The sequence below is a fragment of the Zonotrichia albicollis genome, chromosome 14 (assembly GCF_047830755.1).
Source record: "Zonotrichia albicollis isolate bZonAlb1 chromosome 14, bZonAlb1.hap1, whole genome shotgun sequence".
Classification (NCBI taxonomy): Eukaryota; Metazoa; Chordata; class Aves; order Passeriformes; family Passerellidae; genus Zonotrichia; species Zonotrichia albicollis.
In genome coordinates, this window is record NC_133832.1 from 9,286,274 (window position 1) to 9,305,728 (window position 19,455).

Genomic DNA, 19,455 nt, shown 5'->3' on the forward strand with positions numbered 1-19,455 from the left:
TAAAGATAAATCTTCAGTGGTTTGACCTTTAGAAACTCCATTGATTAGCCAATATACAGATTTAATAACAACAAAATAATACTCATCTTTAGATCAGGGATTTGGTCTGCAGCTGTTTTATTTTAGCTAATTCCTGATTGAATCATTGTTTTATGGGATCTGTTCATAGGTGGTGAGTTGGTTTGGGGCTTTTTGGTAGTATACCAAATACCTGTTTTTAACAAAACTAGAAAATTTATATTCAGTTAAACACTACACATATTTTTGTGCCATAGTTGTAGGATAAAGTATTTTCAGAGAACTCCAAGTACTAATTTTGAAAGTCTCTATATATACTTTGCTGGTGTGCAGTGTAGTTGTATTTTGTGTTAGCTTCAGAAATGTCATTTTCAAGGTTAGTTTGAAGATGTCATTAGCTTCCTGCTTTCAAAAAATGCCTAGTGAACAAAACCAAAACATGAACACACAGATTTTGATGCGTCAAAATTAAAATGCACTCTGCTTGTTTTCCAGAGTTTTCAGTCTGATAGGATGATTTTTAAAATTCAGCTTTGACATTTGAAGGGATCTCACGGAAGGTTTCTCTACATAGTTATGAGAGACTATTTCCATCTCATGCAGTGTTTGAGAGAGTATTTAATTTTAGAAAGAAGTGTTTAAGCTTTATTGTGAAAACATTGTAGTGTCTTTGAGATTAATTCTGAGCTTTCAGAATTTTATTTTTCTTTAGTCATGTTAGTGTTGAATAGCTGACTATCTCATACAGTGTACTTGTGTCCTGCAGGCCACTGGAATGACATTATAGAACTGGAGTGCAGTTTCCCAATCTGACTTCACTCGCATACCAGGACTACTGCAGGCATAATTAATGCTCTGACTAAAGTTTGCTGGTTTGGGGGGGTAATGTGGGTTAAATGCAGCCTTTGAATGAGACTCCATGTCCAGGGCAAACAAAACATCCTCATACATGTGCCCCACACCCTCCCTTGAACTACTTGCATTGATCATGCTGGCTGTGCTGTTTCTGCTTGATAAGTCAGCAGCAGATACTCTGCTGCTCTTTGTTAGGTCATTTTTTTGCTGAGTTTTAAGACTTTTTTGCTGAGTCTTTCAGCATGCTAAATGCCAGAGCTGGCTTGAGGGGTAGGATCTTCCTATGTGGTCTGGGGAAAGATGGGACCCTTGCAACCAGCCAGTATTAATTTTAGGCTGACAAGAACTGTAGCTCAAGTTGTTTTAATCTGGATTTGTCTTCTGCTCTGAGAATGTAAATGCTCTCCTGGTTGACACTGTAAGCCCACTGCTGTACCCAGCAGTGCTAAAGATTACAGTGAAAGGAATTTTTTTTTTTTGTGGACTCATTTCAGTGACTTTTCCCAGCTTTTGGCACATTGAGCAGGTAGGTTGGTGCCTGCAAGTACATCCAGAAGCTGTGGAAGAAAAAGCAATCTCATAACAGATTTCCTTTTGTGATTCTGCTGTTAACAGCATTGCCAGTTGTCTGCCCTACATCTAATTCCCCAGTCATCAGAACAAAGCTTACAGGCTACACTAAAAGACTAAACAGGGATTTTTTTTTTCCCTTGTTGAGTTCATCTGGGTGCATCACCGTGCTTTCATGTACATAGTTGCAGACATTGCAATGTACAGGCAAACCTTTGGATTGTGATTTTAAGATAGTGAAGGAGCCTGCAATATGTAGCAGAACCGTGTGCAGGCTGTCACAGAAAGTCTTGAGCCCATTTTGGGTGGCTGAGGATTACATTTACAAGTAGATTTTTTTTTTCCAAATAGTTCTGATGGATTGCTTCCACAAGGCTATCTGGTGTTTAGCCCAGTAACTCAATGGATCCAACAGATGGGTGCTCTAATTCAGAGGGATATATAAGTTGGCACCAGCATGGGGGAGAAGTATTGTGGCCTTGGTAGGATTTTCTCTCAGAGAAGCTGTGTGTACTCTTTCCAGCAGACTGGTTGTCTGTGCTCAGTGATCTGATCTGCTGCTGCTTTGCAGGGATGGAAATTGTGTTTGATTTTCTGTAGTGTCAGTCCCTTTAGAGTCTTTAGTCTGCTCTGGAATTACATTGGCAACCTGTTGCCCAGCAGTTCCTCAGCGTCAGGTTTGGAACTGTCCTGACACTGAACTATGTCTGACTTGTCTGTTCAGCCAAATGCTTCCCCTGTCCTTAATTCAAATTTCCCTCATCCCTCTGACCTATATACTATGAAGATAGGTGTGAATGTCTCCCCAGTTGCTTCACTGGTAAATGCTGGGAATAGTGTTCCACTGAGCTTCTCTACACTGGTGTTGTCAATCCTCTGTCCTTTTCTCATTTTGGTCTGCAGGAGACCCCACTGGTTTTTCTAGTTGGTTTCCTGCTTTTGATGTAGTTAAGTAACTTTGCAAGGTGCTACCCAAACATGTTAAGTTCTATTTCCTGTTTATTTTGACCTACAATATATATTCTAATGTCTTCTGTTCTCATTGAAGCTGACTTCTCAGATTTGCTTCCTAACTTCCCCATTTAATCATGCAGTATGTAGGTTTTTATTGTGATGTATTCCTTTGACTGCTTTTGTTTTGCTTCCAACTGTGAGGAGTTTTTACTTGATCTCCTCACACAGAATTTTGTCTGCTTTTTTTTGTAATTTTTTCCCCTCTCTTCAGGGTTGTGTGGTTTTGAGTTGTTTTTTTTTGTTTGGGTTATTTCTGAGGGGAAACAGGTTTGAGAGGTTTGCTAATTACTTTTTTTTACACTGTTCCCTTAACATTAATTATCCATGTGCCAATAGTTTTTTGTGTCACTGTATTCAGCTGTGATGTCGAAATACAATTGCATTGCAGGCACAGTCACATAGCAGCATTTTTATCCTTTAACTAGGTCTTGTGTGCTGCTAAAAACTAAGCCAAGAATGGGATCTTTTCATGTAGGTCCTAGCACTAATTTTCAAGGTAGAAATCATTATTTGGGAAAAAAAAATCTGTTTGCCATTTTAATGAGTCACAGGCTTCACTTTACATCAGGAGATTTCAGTTGCCCATTGTTATTACCTTTCTTAAAGTTGAAACTCTGTAACCTTCCTGGACTGGTAGTGTAGTTGATCATGCATCTTTATTACTTGATAGTGTGACTTCCAGCATAAGAAGTTAATTGGACTTCTCCTCTCCTGTAACACTTTATGCCATTAAATGTTAATTTAACCTTCACAGACTGTGCCATTCCCCACCTGCCTGTTGTTTGTTGCTCCTGTTGGGATTGCTGAGTAAGCTGGCAGGCTCTCAGCGTTATCCTGTTGTGGTTTGTCCTCCTTCCACCAGATCATGGAAATCCTTGTTACTTTGAGGGTGTCAGGTAAGGCCAAGTATTTGGGCTTCCCATGTGTTACTTATGAAATTTCTAGCAGTAGTGGAGAAGTGTTTGTGAGTTCCAAAACTCTTATTAGCATGCCAGTCTGGCTGACTCTGGCATGACTAATGTGCGTGCTTAACAAGTTCTTCCTGTTCCCATCATGCCTGAATCCTGGCTGCCTGTATCACTGACTTCCTTTCTCAGCCTCACATGTGCATCTGGCAGCACTTAAGAAAGTAAAACCATGGAAATCCTGAGTGTAATGCTTCTGTCCATCAGCCTGAGTTTACTTTCCAGAGACTCTATCCTGTGATTCCATACACTGCTGTTACTAGTGTGGATTCAGTGGACTACTGGTTGTTTGGTTGGGTGGTTTTTTGTTTTGTTTTGTTGTTTTTTTGCTGAATCACCAAGTAGTCACTGTTCAGTGTAGAAGCCCTGTGAGTTTGCTGCCTTTCCATCTGCTGGCTGCTGTGCAGTTGTCAGATGTCACAAATACAGCAAGCTGTGTGTTGAGTAAAGTTATCTGATAACCACACCTGCTTCTTCCCTGTTCTGAGTCTGTCTGCTCCAAGGAGGATTCCTGTGTCAACAGGAAGCAGAGGGTGGATTGTTCCAGAGATTACCTTGATCCATCCTAGGTGCACATGAATGCTAGAGATGGCAGAAGGCATGATGAGGCATGGAAGAGAAAACAAGTAGGCTACACAAAAGCCTTTTTCAATGGTATTGTTTGTTATTTATTATTAAACTTCAGTGAGATTCATATGAGGTAATGGGCTTTTTAAAACTTTTTAGATTTGTTTCTTCATAATGAAGGCATATCCCTAAAATTGTCAGTCTTCAAATAGGAAAAAAAAAAGGCATTTTTGGGAAACAAAATTGCAGACAGCATCTCTTTACTTTTTTGAACTTGTGTTTGGTAAAAACTGTGAAAGAACTGATGTTCCCAGTGAGGATCTGCTTCATTAGTGTGCCAGGGACTGCCAGTGGAAGATTCTGCTGGAAGAATGTAACAGCATGGAAAGCCTGGAAAGATGCTTCTGTATCCTCCAGTAATTTTCTTTACTAGAGCTGGTGTGTTTGTGTTTATGGGTTGTCTAATTGTATGGCTGCTGATAGAATGTGGTAACCAGTACACTTGCTCAGAAAATGGTGCTCTGTTATCTTGGATGTCTGAAAGTAACCTAGTCATATATATTGCCTGCTTAAAATTGTAGCCTCAGTACTGGCTCTGTGTATTGCTGCATCTTTGTGTCACTAACTGCAGTGTATTCTCTTCCAAAGGGATCAGTGACCAGTCACCTGGCTTACTGCTAACACACCTCTCTGTTCCTGAGTGCTTAGTGTGTTCTTTTTCAAGGTTAGCATGGTCATGTTTACCCATGACCAGTTTTGTTCTGCCTGGTGTGTTGTGTAATCTGCTAAAGCAATGTCTGAAAGCTCCTCTGCTTTTTCCAGCAGTGTAGTCTGTTCTCATGAAAGTAATTACCTCTCTTTAATAATCTTACTGCTGTTTCCTGTTGTTTAAGCTGTACTGCATGTGTTTCTTCTTGTGAGATGCAAATGTGATCTCATTGCCCTTTTTTCCTGCCCCTTTTGCCTCTCCTCTTTTTGAGCTGACATCCCTGTGCATGCCTGCACACAGTGAAACAGAGGAGAGAAACACACTTGGTCTGGGCTAAACTGGAAAAAGGAGAGAGATATTTTTAACCAGATCAGTTCTCCTATCACACGTGTTCATTGCAGAGCAAGAGAGTTCATGGCTGGCTGGGGATGGGAGGGTACAGTGAGTCTGTATTTATTTAAGCAGCTGCTCTGGACTCTACTGTTACTCAACCCTTGATACAGTCATTAGTGATTTAAGGGGTGGGAAGACAATGAGACATCATCTAGTACATCTGAAAGCATGATATCCTGTGTTCTATACCTATGCTTTCTTCCTTAAAAGCACCCAGTTTCCATAGATTTTCAAACCAGGGAGAGCTCTGTGATTTTGAATCATCTTTGTCCGTCTTAAAAGTGCTGTCTTTTGTTACATCTTTATCAAAAATATAAATTCCATTTGGCTCTAATTCCAGCCCTGTATTTAGACTGTATTAAAAGTGTCACCTCATTGCTTAAATTACATGGCTAAGTTCTGTACAAACAGTGCTGTCTAGAATGCATTGATTCAATAGCAATTAATTTATTCCAGCTGTTGGGTTAGTAAAGTCTGAATTAGAGGGCAAATTCAGATTCTTCTGAGGCTTGGTTTTTGGCTCCTCTTGAATTATTGTGAGCTTCTTGAAACCACTTCCAAAATTATTGAATGTTTACTAAATTTTCAAAGTTAAAGATTTGGAAAATAAATTCTAAAAACCTGAAAGTAAATGCTAAGGTATCTTCTTGTTTGCTTCCTTGTGTTTAAAGTCTCCTGCAAGCTACTGTTATGCAGTGGACTTTAAAATATGTAATTTAAAATAAGAAGGAGCAATTGTTTTAAAGGAATAATTTTGAAAGTTTGGCTGAACTGCAGTCTCTCCTGTCAGCTGACACCTTGGCATATAAATTTTGTAATATATTATTGCTATAAAAATCCTGTAATTTCAATTTTTTCCTTCGGTTTCTTTAAATATTTCTCAATCTTTTGAACCAAATTCCACTTAAGCAGAAAACTCCTGTGTGTTAATTTCTCACAGGCTTGGCAAATTCTAAGTTATTGGCATAAATTGTTTGTTCATCTGTTTATGTTGTGCCCTTAGGTGCTTCTGTCTCAGCATGCATCATGCATTTGGCAACTAACAGAAAGCATTTTAAAGGTCCAAATGGATGTCTTTATGATTATACCTAGTGTCTTGTTTGTATATATACCTAGTGTCTTGTTTGTATAAAGTGTCTGAACTTAATTAAGAAGATTATTTTCCAGAAGAAATTGCATACATTGCATTGCCTTCTTCCACTCACTGATCTAATATTTTGAATGAAGAGTGTGTCTCACAGTTAGCTGAAATTCATTGAAACATAACTCATGATTAGTCTGTAGCAGGAGAAGCCCAGATATACCTCTAATAAAATTTTGTGTGACCTTTTATTAACTGTAACTCCTGATTTTCCATTAATGGCTTGAGTAACTCCTTCAAGTAATATTTCAGCAGAACAAACAAAACAGTTTGTGAAAATCCAGTGGACCCTGGCAATTTGGGTAAAACTGGCAAGTCTAATCAGAGTGAAAAATTCATTATCTTCACTGGCAGTGAGAACAGACTCTGTTTTAAGGTAGTCTGTGTAGACTCTGAAGGTAGGAGTAATTTGTCAAGGTGCTGTCTGAACTCTATGCAAAACAATGTTTGCTGGCTCCTGGATTGTAGCAAATATGCAGCAGCTCCTTGTGAGCATGGAATTGTTTTCTCTCTTAAAAGAATGGAAATAATGCTGTGGCACAAAGCTTCCAGCCTTTTAGTGCTTGGAGAATGCTTTTTCTCTGTCAAATTTCAAAACTAATTTTATGCCTGCATCATTCTGCTAGTGGTAAAAGGGGAAACATACCAGTGCCTCAAAATTAATGTTTGCTGCATCCTTGCTAGTGACTTCTAAGGAAATAAAAATATAGGAGCTGGAGCTATTCTTACCAGATTTCTTTAGCACTCTTTTATGGGGTAGAAGTTCTGGGGATCTTACACAGCTTTCTAAAACTTGTTTCATGTGGTGTTCTTAAAACTTGTGGGCTTGGATACATTCATGGAGTTTTAGAGAAGTTTTCTGCTGAATCCTTTCAAAGCATTAATTGTGAAAAGGTTACTATGGAAAGGAAAATACTTCCAGTGGAAATATTTTGTCTCAATTCCAGTCTGTACCTACAGTGATCACACACTATACCTGAGATCTTTGATGGTCCTGAAATTGCTTCAACTTTGACTTGCAAAGCATCCGGTTATGTTACTAGGCTGACTGTTCTGCCCTTTAAAATGCTTTTCTTTAACATGACAATCTCAAATTCAGGACTGTTTGGTCCTTCTGGAGAGGAGACTCCATAGTGTTGCTTTGGATAAGTAGTGCCAGTCCCTGATAAGTTGAAGACTTGTCAGTTTGTTAATGGGAACATGTGTTTGAGCTCATCTCAGATATAAGAGCTGCTTGTGGTTTGAAGTTGCCACTTTCTTTGAAACTTGGGTGGGGAGGTGACTTTGGCTGGAACCTATCTACCTTGAAAAACTTCAAATGTAGTCAGAGTTTCCTGAGAAGTGTTTTCCTGGTGTTTCTATTAAGAACTACTTACTGGGAACATAAAATAATGTCATGTTGTCTAGAGGTGGAAATGCCAGCTTTGTTTTATGAATAGTTTTTCTTAATAAACCAGGAGTTTGTGTATAATCTGAAGTTAGTTTGATTAAAAGGAGTATAATGGATGGCTGCTCATAAAAGCATCAAGGAAACAAAAGTATGTTTCTTCAGAACATTTTAAAATGTCCCAAAGAAAGTCATAATTAGGTGACTACAGATTTTGAAGTAATAATTTTAATAATTTGTAATGACACTGAATTGATTTATTAACTTCATAAAGTCTGATTTTTCTGCTCTGGTTCATAATTGTGCAATTGAGGAAAAAGAATTGCTTAAGTAGGTCAGAGCATAAATGTGAAGAATTCTATAATGTGTACATATATTGTTGCATAATTTTATTAAACATTGCAAATTATGGTGCTTTAATAACCTGGAATGTGGTGACACTTGTTCTTGGGTACTTTTGACAGTAGAGCAGGATTTTATCTGGAGTTACAGTCCTTACCCAGGATGTGTTTAATAAGCATGTGTACTGTCTGGAGAGATTAGGCATTACTTTGGTAAGAGAAGTTCCAAAGAACCTGAAAGTCTGCATTTCAGAATTCAAACCCCACTTTCTCTTAACCTTTTGCTGATTTTTTTTTGGGGGAACATGCTGAATGCTCCAGAAGTTTTAATCAAAATGAAGGTTCCAGAATTTATGGAGCAAATAGAGACTTATTAGTGAGGGTTGAGGACTTTCTCCCTGACTAGTAATGGGCATATGGAGTGCAATAACTTGAGTATTACCTGATTTCTTCCACCCCCCACACTCTTTTTAAAAAGTGGTTGCAAAGGGAGATTTAAATATGAAAAAGATAGAGGGAGAACAGAAATGGAAGAGGAAATTAAAGGAATGGGGGTAGGGAAAGAAAGCCTAAAAACACATAGAATACAGAAATGAAGCACAATGAGCAGAAGAATGAGTTTTGAAGTGTAATGAGTTTAGAGTATGATGGAGGCAGGAGTGCACGTTTATTCTGTAATACCTTGTCACATCTCAAATTGTGTGAGGGTGATAATGTTCATCAGAGGAGTGTTACATGTTAATGGCTTTGTTACAAAACAGTGTACAGTTCAGCAATTCCTGATCTAGTGCTTAATAAGAGCCAGAATCATCTAGGCCAAGTGCAGAGCCATCCTATCTGCTCTCCCACATGTGGCACTGAGCTGCTCAGATAAACATGCTCGTCTGGAAATAGTCAAGGGATGTCTGTCTTCAGGCTGCCTTGCTCCAGACCTGTGCTGAGAGACTTGTAGGCACCTTTAATGAACGGAATATTTATGGAACAATAAGTCTTTTTAAAAAGCAAAGCTGATTAATTACTGTCTTTTAATTTTTTGGTGTTGACATAGGGATGGTTGGTTGGTTTGAGGAGCAGGTTTCTGTGTGTTTATCCTGCTGGTCAGGACTTGGATAGGATTAGCACAAGTTTACAAGATCGAAGGCTAAACCTGGCTAGTCAGAGGTAAATATGGCAGAGCAAGGGATCATGGTGTGCATGATCACAGACAGTGCTGTGAAAATGCCCTGGTGAGGAGCCTTGGCATCACAAGTGCTGTGATGTAAAGGGGCTGTAACCCTTTGTCCCATTCTGGTAGCTCTAGACTACAGTGTTAGCTTCTTCTTTAAAACTAAAAGACATGTTCTACATCACATTCAGAGGAAAGTGAAAAACTCTTCTCTTTCACCACAGCTCCTTCACTTCTGTAGTCTTTTGAGGAGCACTGAATTTTCCATTTTATTCTTCCTTGCTCTTTGATTCCTCCTATCTACTCCCTAATCATGTCCTCCCCTCCCTGTTTTGTGTGGGTGCCGGCTTCATGCCACTGTTCTTCATCACTGCAAAGAATATTTTCAATTTGAAATGACTAATAGTTTCCCTGTTGCATGGATGATTCTGACAAGAAATAGTAAACATAAAGGCTGTGCTAACATGAATGTTGCTAAGATCAGCAGCCAAGGAGCTGGAATAACCTTGTGATACTGCATTGGCTAATACTTGGGTCATACTTGGAAAGCTTTCTTCACAGCTGTATGGTTTAGAAATATTCCTAAGGCTTGATATTTTTTTTTTTAATTTAAAAATCTCTTCTCAGTTGAATAACATAGCCATATCTATATGTATCCCTTCTGGCCTAACTGCAGAGGTTCTCTGTTGGATACTTATTTTAACTTGATCTTAATTTCTTGGAGATACAAATGGCTTTAGTGACTAAAGTACAGCCCTAGGCTTTGATGCTCTAAAGATACTCAGTTCTGGATTACTTCAGTTATTGGGTTAGCATCTTTCCAGATGTATAAACCTGATACCTGCTGATGGAGGTGTAAAACAGCTTGATGATCTTGGAGTTTGTGGTAGAAAAGAGCTGTGGTTGGAACACTGTTGAAGTGTTGTAATTTGAAGCAGTCTGAGCTGATGAACTGGTGTTTCTTCTTGGTTAGTGTGTGCATACTCAGCTGTGTGACACATCAGTCCCTTGTACAAACACAGGTTATACCCATTTGAAGTTATAATGTTGGGAATTAGGGGAAGATAAACATTCCATTTTAGAGGACAATTCAAGTGTCCTACCTTAAAATAAGTTATATGGGCCCAAAGATTCATCAGTAACTCTGAGCAATGAAATGAGTAATTAATTCACCTGTAAGGCAAATGCCATCCTGAGGAATTTCCAGGTGTGCTGTGGCCTGTAGGAGTGCAGACCTTAAGTGACTGTACTGCCCTGAGAAATATCTCTGTGGAGAATGTCATGATTCTGAAGGTTGTTTCTTGGAAGAGCAGTCTGAGGAACTGTGGATATTCAGACATCTTTTAGCAATGCTTGATATGCCATGCATAACCCATGTGTGTGATTTCTGAGGCACTTTGGGTTTTGTTACATGTAAATATGCATTTTAGCAAAGTGAACAGCAAACTTAGGAACATATGTCATAGAAACTTAATGTGTATCATGAACTTGAGGGGGTGTATTCTGAGAGTTAAAGGGAGAAGGTACAAAATAATGACTTTTTCATTTGTTTTGTTGGTCATGTCTGACTGAGCATTTAGTCTGAGCATACCTAAAATTTCTTGTGATCCCCCTATAAATTGTTGCTTGTACCCTCTCTTACCTGGCAGGCTGCCCCTGTTGTCTGAGCTCGTGTAATAGAGTGTACAAGAATAGCAGCTCTGATGCTGCAGCTGAAGGAGCAGACACAGATTCTAGCTGTATTTGTGAATTTATGTCCTTTTTGTCCATTTTTAATGTGACCTTAATTAAGGTGTTGTAGGTTCACTTGAGAAAATGACCTATGAGGCAGCAGTCCTTTTATTTTTAACCCTGATTATACTCTTGTTTAAACTAGATATTCTTAAAATAGTAGCTGCTTTCTGACCTTCCTTAAGATTAGCTGCTTAGATAAGCGGAACTTACTAACAAATTCACACCTAGCAGCTCAGGTTTGAGGCTGATCTCTCAGGGCACACGATCATTTCAGGAAAATCACCAAATATTCTAAGTGGTTTACATGCCTAAAGAAATCGGCGTCTAAATGTTGATTTCTGAAATACAGTAGTTGGAAGAGTTGCTCATTTAGTCCTGAGAATGACTGAAAGAATATGCTGTCCCCTCAGAAGTAATTAATAACCTTTTCAGTAATTGTATAGTATTTTAAATTCAAAAATTGCAATTGTGACTTCTGAAGCCAGCAGGCTGTGATTGTCTTTGGGTCACCGTGCATTGGCAGAAATGAACCTTCTTCATTGACTGTGTTAAGGAGTAGTGCAATGCAGACTGTTTTTAAGAAGCTCAGCATGTTTCCCACACTGAAGAAAAATGTTTTCATGGAATAAATTTCCTTCTGTTTAGGGAAATCCATTATTGTTGTGCTCCAGTCTTTGTGGATTTTGCTGAAACAAAATTTGCTCTCCTAGAAAGTTGAGGTTTCTTACATATATGTGATTTGACACAGGCAGGGGAATGGGTTTGAGACTTTACTCAGTAGCTAATTCTTTTTTTGATTGTGTAAAACTAGTCATGCAAATTATGCTGTTAACAGCTTGTGTCAAAATATGTGTTAAGTGTCACTGTAGTGAAAAAACCCCAACTTTTGTATGCAGTTAGCCCAAAAGGCACTTTAGAGCCTTTCGGAACAGGAAAATTTGACTTTCAGAACAGGAAAAATGTAATATATGGGCTTCTCTAAATTTTCACTTTAGAATGTTTTTTGGACTTGAGATGAAGAAACTGGTTTCTGTTCTGGATTCAGAAAAAGTTGAAGAGCACCTTGAACCTCAAGAAAGCTATTCAGTCTTGTTCCTTGAAGCAATAAATTATTTTTTCTGATCCTTGGAATATGGTTAATATTACATATCTCTCTTTCTCTACTCAATTCTGCAATGGTGCTACATAAAAGGAAACATACAGAACATACATATGAATGTGGGTTTTTCACTTTTTATTTTTGACTATGGGATTTGTAATGACAGTTCTCTCCCACAGTTTTACACACAGTTTCATGTGTGAATTGTCCCTTTGTTCTCTTACCTTGCATCATACAAAATTAGAAAAGGAGTCTGCAGTGAACATCAGGAGGCCATTTGATCTTTTCTCTTGTTAAAGGATGGAATCAAATATATTTACAGCTTTCCTGACAGTGGCCAGTTTTTGGAGGCCTTTGATGAGACACTGGTGATAGCAGCTGTACATCCTCCAAGGTAGTCAATCCCAACATTCATATTTCTTACCATTAGGACTTTCTTTAATCTTACTGTGTGGGTTTCTCAGCATCCTCTGTTGCCAGATGTTCCCTTCAGTTTCTGAGTAGCTGACAAACAATTTCCTTGTCTTACTCTTTCTTCTCACAAATGATTTTGTGAGGAGAGTGGCAGTTTTCCCTTTATACTCATTTATATTCATGCATCGCAAATTGATTGTCTTAGTTGTGCCTCTTCTTGTGCTTTGCTGTTTTTCTGTGTGTCTTCTCCAATTTTTCCTAGTAGATGTGTTGCTGTGATTGTTGGTCTTTATGCACTTGAACCTTTTTCCTTTGAGGAAGGAGCTTTGGGCTCCTGTGAGAAGCTGCTGCCTTCCTTTTGTTGCTTCTCTCAGCTTCTAGAAAACTGTATGTTTTAATTGTCTACATTTTCCAAATTCTGTCTTTATAAATGTGGATAGAAGGCTATTGCTGTTCTTATTCTCCTTTGGAGATTCATGAACTCCTGTGTTGACTTTCTTGTGTCTTAGCAGACTTTTTCTGCAATATATCTGATGAACTAGAATGCCCTTGCTTTGTGTGCTTGTATATAAAATGTCCTTGCCCTGCTTTGTGTGCTTGTATGATGATGACTGTTTGAGAAAGACAGCAGATGTTTTTGTGGTTGTTGACCATCCACCAAGTTTCCCCTTTCATCACAAACCAGGTAGTCCCAGCATAGCTCAGAGGTGTGCAGGTGCCCTAGATAAACTGTTGTGGGAGGTGCTGCCTCCTTCACTCCTGAGCTGTATTCTCTGATATGGAGTAATGAGAGTTAATTCATGGAATTGTGACATCTGGAAATGCCCCAGCCTGGAGAGTGCTGGAGATGGGTGCATCAGTTCCAGGAGGGAGGCTGCTCTCTGTGCCTCCAGACAGGGCTGGCACTGCACCTCTGCATAGGGGTCACAGCAGACTGTCCCAGTGACAGACTGGAATTCCTTTTCCTCCAGATGCTTCTAGTTGGAAACAGTATTATGTGAAGGTTTGGTGTTATTAGGAGGTGTAGCATGATCACAAATAAGACAGAGTAAGCTTCATGTGAAACAATATAAATTGTAAAATTTCTGGAGCTGGGGAGCAGTAGCTCATTCACTTGTGTGAAACAAAAAGGAAAATGCTGGCAGTGCACTTTGCTTGTTCTGAGAGCCTCCTGGGAGTGTGAGAGCTTGGAGATCCTCAGAGCTGAAGTGGAAGCACTCTGCTCTTACAAAGGGATGAGTGTGCAGCTTTTCCAAGTGTCAGATCCTACAGCTCTGGGTGTCAAGTGACATGAGGGCTGTGGAGGCTGTCTTACCTTCTGTGGTTATAAGAGGTCGTGGTTAAAGAACTGTAATTAAAGTGTCTGTCTAAATATCGTTTTACCTCCCAGTTCATCAAGTTAAATCCTTTTCACTTCAAAGTCCTCCATGTTTTTTATTACTTGGAAGTCTTCAAATGAAACAAACATTTCTCACTCATCTTTTATGAAAGTAAAGAAATTTCTTTATCTGTTACTCTTTTTTCCCCTGTTCTTCTCACCTTCCCCCCCTTTCTTTTTCTCCATATCCACGACAAGGAAGAGAAACTTTTTATACTGGTGGTGCCAGGACAAGACCAGTTTATTCATGGTTCTTGCTTTCTCTCCCACACCCAAACTTAAAGGATCCCTTCACTTTTTTGGTAAATAAGAGGCAGCTTTTATCTAGTGCTGCTTTGTATTCAAAGAAGTTATTTTTAACAGTGCATTCTGCATGATGTCAGTGTAAGTTATTGGCATGATGACTCTTAACTGTGGTAGCTGACTGCTAAAATAGCTTGCAGACTTCTGCTTTCAGTCTAAATATTTTCAGTAACATATAGCAACAGGTGAGTAATTGGTTTAGGCGATTTTGGCTGTGAAGCATTACCAATGCCCTAAGCACACTTTTTAAGCGTGATGTATCAGAGACTGTTCTGATACTTGCTTTCAGTGTTTCGATTGGGTTTTACATTGTGGCCTCCATGGGGATTGTTCCAGTTCTCCAGGAGTTGTAACAGATTAATGCTCAGGTGAAGTATAGGGCTGCCCTAGTTTTTTCATTAATGAGAGGGGTATAATGGAGCTGGAGTCTGACGTGGGCAGCACTGATTGGGTGACCCAAGCACTTGGGCTTCAGCCACTCATTTTCTGGCTTGCCTTTAAGGTCACTGTTTGGGGTGTTGGATGTGTTTTAGAATCTGGCAAGGAGACAGACTGTGTATGTATGCCCCTTTTCATAACAGAAGTTGTATATAAGGAAGTAATATCAGTTTAAACTCAGCTGTGTTGCAGTGGTCTCTTTAATTCAATACTGCCACTGGAAGGAAAAAACAATATACATGATCAGCTGGTTTTCATGGGGTAATGCCTGACAACCTCTATAGCAAATATCTGAAACAGTTCCTGCTGGTTAGATTAGAGCTGGGCAAGTCTTTTTGATCAATAGCAAGTCATGCAATGTCTGGATTATGAGTTTATAGCCTTTAGATTGCTTGTGAATTTGCTGTGGCACCTGTAAATAGTTTTGGATACAAATACTTTTTCAGTGTCTGGCTCTCAAACAAAAAAATCAAAATGTAGATCCTTATGAAAGCAGATTGATTGTCATGTTTACAGGGGCTTCAGAGAGTCTGGATTTGTTCTCTTCTTCTCTTCCCTTATGGTTTGAAACACCTTCCACCATCTTTCAGCCACTGATACTTGGTGGCGTTCTGCAAAACTCCTTTTAACACTGTCAGCAGCATGTTACAGGTTCCTGGCACCACAATGAGAAGCTGAACAAATAAATTTCTGAGTCTGGTGGTTCAAGATAGCTCACTCCCAAGCTTGGAGCTGTTTTGTTTTTATGCTTAGTCCTTTACTGAGTAAGAGAACTGCTTAAGGCTGATTATTAGAGCACTTCCCAGGGAAGTGCAAAGTCTGGTTTTGTGAATGTTTTTTCTTTAAACTAACAAACAACAACATCTGGAGCTTTCTGACTACATCAAGAGGGAACCAGACAGAAAGGTGAGAGCACTCCACCCAGTATGCTCTTTGATTCCTGTGGGATATGTGACTTCAAAGTTCCTTAGGCAAAAAGAAAACTGATCTCCAGGATGCCATGCATATCCTTGCTGTACGTCCTTGGAGAACAAGAAATCTAAGCATCTGCAACCTTTGCTGCTTCTTACTAAAGATTTTTAGATCTAACAATGTGTTGCTCAAAAAACTCTTGTTTTTATTTTAAGAAAAACAGGTAACAGATGAAATTTTTTTTCAAGTTGAAAATGAACAGATTTACTTAGCTGCTTTTGACATCAATGTCTCTAGAGTTTGGGGCTTCAGCATTAAATTTGCAGTTATGTCAGATAGCAAGTTTATTTGTGGGTTATTGGCTTTAGAACACAACAAAAGAATTGCAGCCTTGAGGAAGATATGCTGGCAACTGAAGCCAAGGATGCCAATAAAAAGCTAAATAACATCACTAGTAAGAAAAATACTTTTTCCCATAGCTTGTCTAGCTGCTGTGAGCAGGTTTTCTGTGGTCTTTGTTTAGTGTAAGACTAGAAATGCTCTCTGAAGATTTTGTATTAGGCTGTGAGAGTTAGTAGCAGTCAGTGTTCCTCGTTCAGAGATGGAAGCATCGATTCAAGTGCAAGACCTTCCTCTGTAATTCTGTCTGCACTTCCAAACATGGATGTTCAAGTGGGCAAATTTAAACTGGAAAAATTGTAGAGAAGAGATGTGATGGTCAGGATGGGAAGGTTCCCTTTGAGAGGAAACTGAATGAGCACATCCCACTCAGCTCAGCAAAGTGAAGTCTGAAGAGGCATGTGAATTATTTCTATAAATACTTTGGGGAATAATAACCAGGAAGGGAAAGAACTATTTAAACTAAAGGACAATGTTGGCACAAGAATAGATAGGTACAAGCTGGCTGGGAAAACATTTTGGCAGGAAATTGGAATGTTTTCAGAGGTTCTGAACTTGAGCAAAGTTTTGAGGCAAGCTTCATATTTTTCATTTTGGGGATTTTGTCTCCATTATTTCTACTGCTGACAGTAGAATGTGGATCATTTATGAACAGAATTATATAATTATTCCTTACAATAGCAAGAACCCTGAAGGTCTCTTTCAGCCTTATTTCTTGAATTTTAAGAGTTAGAATCCTCTTGGGTCACTGACTGTTCTGAACCTGTGGTCCATATTACACTTTGAAGACATCTGTGATGGTAATTGGGTAATTCTGTTCTGGCTTAGATTTCCTGTGTAGACATCTTCATACCTTTAGTGGCTCCTGGGGAGCAGTACAGAAGTTGAAAAGTTGGAAAAACATCTTTAGTCAGACTTTGTGTTGTATGGTAATAATGGCTGCCAGTGGTGCTTGATTTACCCAACTCAGTTGGAACAGTATGTTTATACTCCTACTACCAGTAGTACAAAAGTATATGTGTATAACTTTTACAATTTGTCTTGTATTCATTGACAAGGACCTTCAAAGTGTGTGCAACTGTTTCAGTGCTATTTGACCAACAGTGAAGTTCTCTGGTCTTTTGTTCTTTTAAAGTGGCAGTAATGAGGCACCTTAGAAGAAATTCAGTTTTGACAGGAAAGTAAATATGTATATGTTTCCTTGAATTACAGCCCTCCACTAAGTGTATTACAGCTAATAAATCTCATAATCCAAAGATAAAGGTCAAGAGAATAATCCTAAAGTCCATTTTGAGTCTTACTCATGCTTATTTCTGTTCAAGGGGAGAGGCTGTTTTCAGTGCCATTACAATTTAATAATTTTGTTGGTAGCACTAAGGGTGACTGGGATACCTTTCTTTAAAATGTAGTGAAATGCCAGTTGATCTGAATGGAAAATAGTGCAATAACCCACATGTTATTAAATGTTTGGTAATGGACTCTTTTGGCTTTATGCTTTTCAGTACTTACTAAACAACTTTTTAAAAAGGGAGGGGGTGGCAGTAGAAAAGAAATAAAAGGAAATCCAAAAGAAAACTATGACTTCAGCTTCCTCTTTTATTCATTGTCATTGAAAGAAGGGAACTTGTCCAGCTCAGTCAAGTGAGGAGGAAGTTGCTGTACCACCAGGTAATAACAGATTTTAACAAATTAGGAGAGGACTGGGTGCTGCTGTGTTAGTGCTGCAGACTGAGCATATCCTGGTCTGCCATCACAGGATGAGTATCTTGTGCCACACCAGAGAAAGGAGATGATGGGGAAGGAGAAAAGGGATATGGGCTGTTCCTTGGGAGTCCCAAAGTGCCCCCATCCCTGTGTACGGACCCCAGGAGAGTTACAGCCATCCCTGCTACGCTGTGCAGTGCTGCAGGGACTGATCTCATGTAATACAGTGCACTCTTCTCTGTATAATGCACTTTGATTTGTCACCTTTCTAGAAAAAGAGTAAATTTTACATGCTTTTCTTCTTGAAACATCCCTGTTCATCTCAGTATTAGAAATCTTTGTGAGGGTTGATATCCAGATGCCATGTGCTCTCTCTTGAGAAATTATTAGTGCAGTTTTCTCTTGCTTGTGTTTTGATAATTGCAGTTCTCTAGAACTGCAAGGAAGGGTTTGGTCCCCAATACTGTATGGTTCTCCTCTTTCTTTCTGATTAATTTAGTGGATGAATTGGTTTGTTATTAGTATTTCTTTGTAACTATCATGGTCGTGTTCAGCTTAGATTTTGCTCTACTTCTGGTCATTTTTGATATTTTTAAATGCTGACTTGGGATTCATGGAGAAAATATTCTTTCCTCTGGTCATTCTTTAAGTTTCGAGGGTGTTCCTAAATTTTGTTGTCTTCTAAACATTACTCTTTCTAGCCAGCAGTATTAGGACCAAAGTATTTGTGTTCAGAAGAATGGATAGCTGGTATGGCAGGGGTATTTTTCTCTTCCATAAAGGGTTTCTTATATACAGATCTCTAAGGTGAGGCTTTTCCCATTCATAGGAGAAGGTTAATGGGTAAGGTACACTGAACATATTGGATCTGTTGCCAGGCAGTTTCATTCTGTCCCTAAACTATTCCAGTAATCTTATTTTCTATTATATCACATGAACAATGTTTCTAGAACAATCAAAAGAATTACAAAGGACATTTCTCACTGTTGTGTCCTGTTCAGATACAGTAATTTTCAAGATTTGCCCCCTGTTGTCTGAAATGGAAGGGCACTGTTCTGAAATTTCACACCAACTGTCAAACTGCTCCTGTGATCACGTGTCTCTTTTCCTCCCTACCACAGCCCACTGTTTGTAACGTGGAAGATCGGTCGAGATAAGCGATTGCGAGGATGCATAGGTACTTTTTCTGCCATGAACCTGCATTCAGGACTCAGGGAGTACACACTTACTAGGTAAGAATTTGTTTTCTGTAGCCTTGACTTACATATTTAACTAGTCTGTTGAGGAGATGATAGGTGTGCTTTGGTTTGTTTTGGGTTTTTTGGCTGTGTCACTGTACGGGTCAATGAAAACCTGTGTCTCCTTTTGATGCTGAGAGTATTGTCTGGGTATTTGACTGCTGGTGTCATGAGGCCATGCTTGCAGTTAAAAACCATAAGTTGAGCCTATTCTCATTTTATTGGTCTGTAAACTACTCTCCAGTAACTTGTTATAACTGATTATTACGGTATTTTTCCAGTGTTGAGACAGATTTTAACCTTAGTAGTTAATGTCAGGCCAGAAGACCAGAAAGTCAGATTTGGGGATTATCCTATTCACACTTCTAAAACAGCAGGTATTCTCACCTCTTCTCCATCAGGTGCTTCCAATCAGCTGCAGTTAATTTAATGCTACAAATTTCCATTACATGTTACTCTTCAGATACATCCCAGCCCCTGAGTGGGAAGCTTCTGGATGAGGGAGGTAAGTGATGATAATCCTTCACTCCCTGGCAGCATAATCTTCATGTTTTGATCTACACCTAAATTCATTCACCTTAATATTGTTCCATTTCCTTTGCATAGAGTGAAAACTAATAAGTTTATCACTAGAGCTAGTAGCAAGCTTTCTACTTGTTTTTCTAAGAGTTTTCTTAAGTTTATTCTCTAAAGAATCAATGGAATTGTGTT

The 19,455-nt window shown here is 39.0% G+C and overlaps 1 protein-coding gene across 4 annotated transcripts in view; it reads left to right on the top strand.

Moving 5' to 3' along the window:
- AMMECR1 (AMMECR nuclear protein 1) overlaps positions 1-19,455 on the top strand; it is a 96,551-nt gene that overhangs the window by 39,744 nt on the left and 37,352 nt on the right. For 2 of the 4 annotated variants that reach the window (XM_074551527.1, XM_074551529.1), the window contains exon 3: positions 18,628-18,738. The exons of 1 other annotated variant lie outside the window; for it this stretch is intronic. In XM_074551527.1, coding sequence (XP_074407628.1) covers positions 18,628-18,738 — 111 coding nt within the window. Of the gene's footprint in view, positions 1-18,627; positions 18,739-19,145; positions 19,250-19,455 lie in introns of all 4 variants that reach the window. One more of the 4 variants, XR_012582695.1, reaches the window with a different exon arrangement.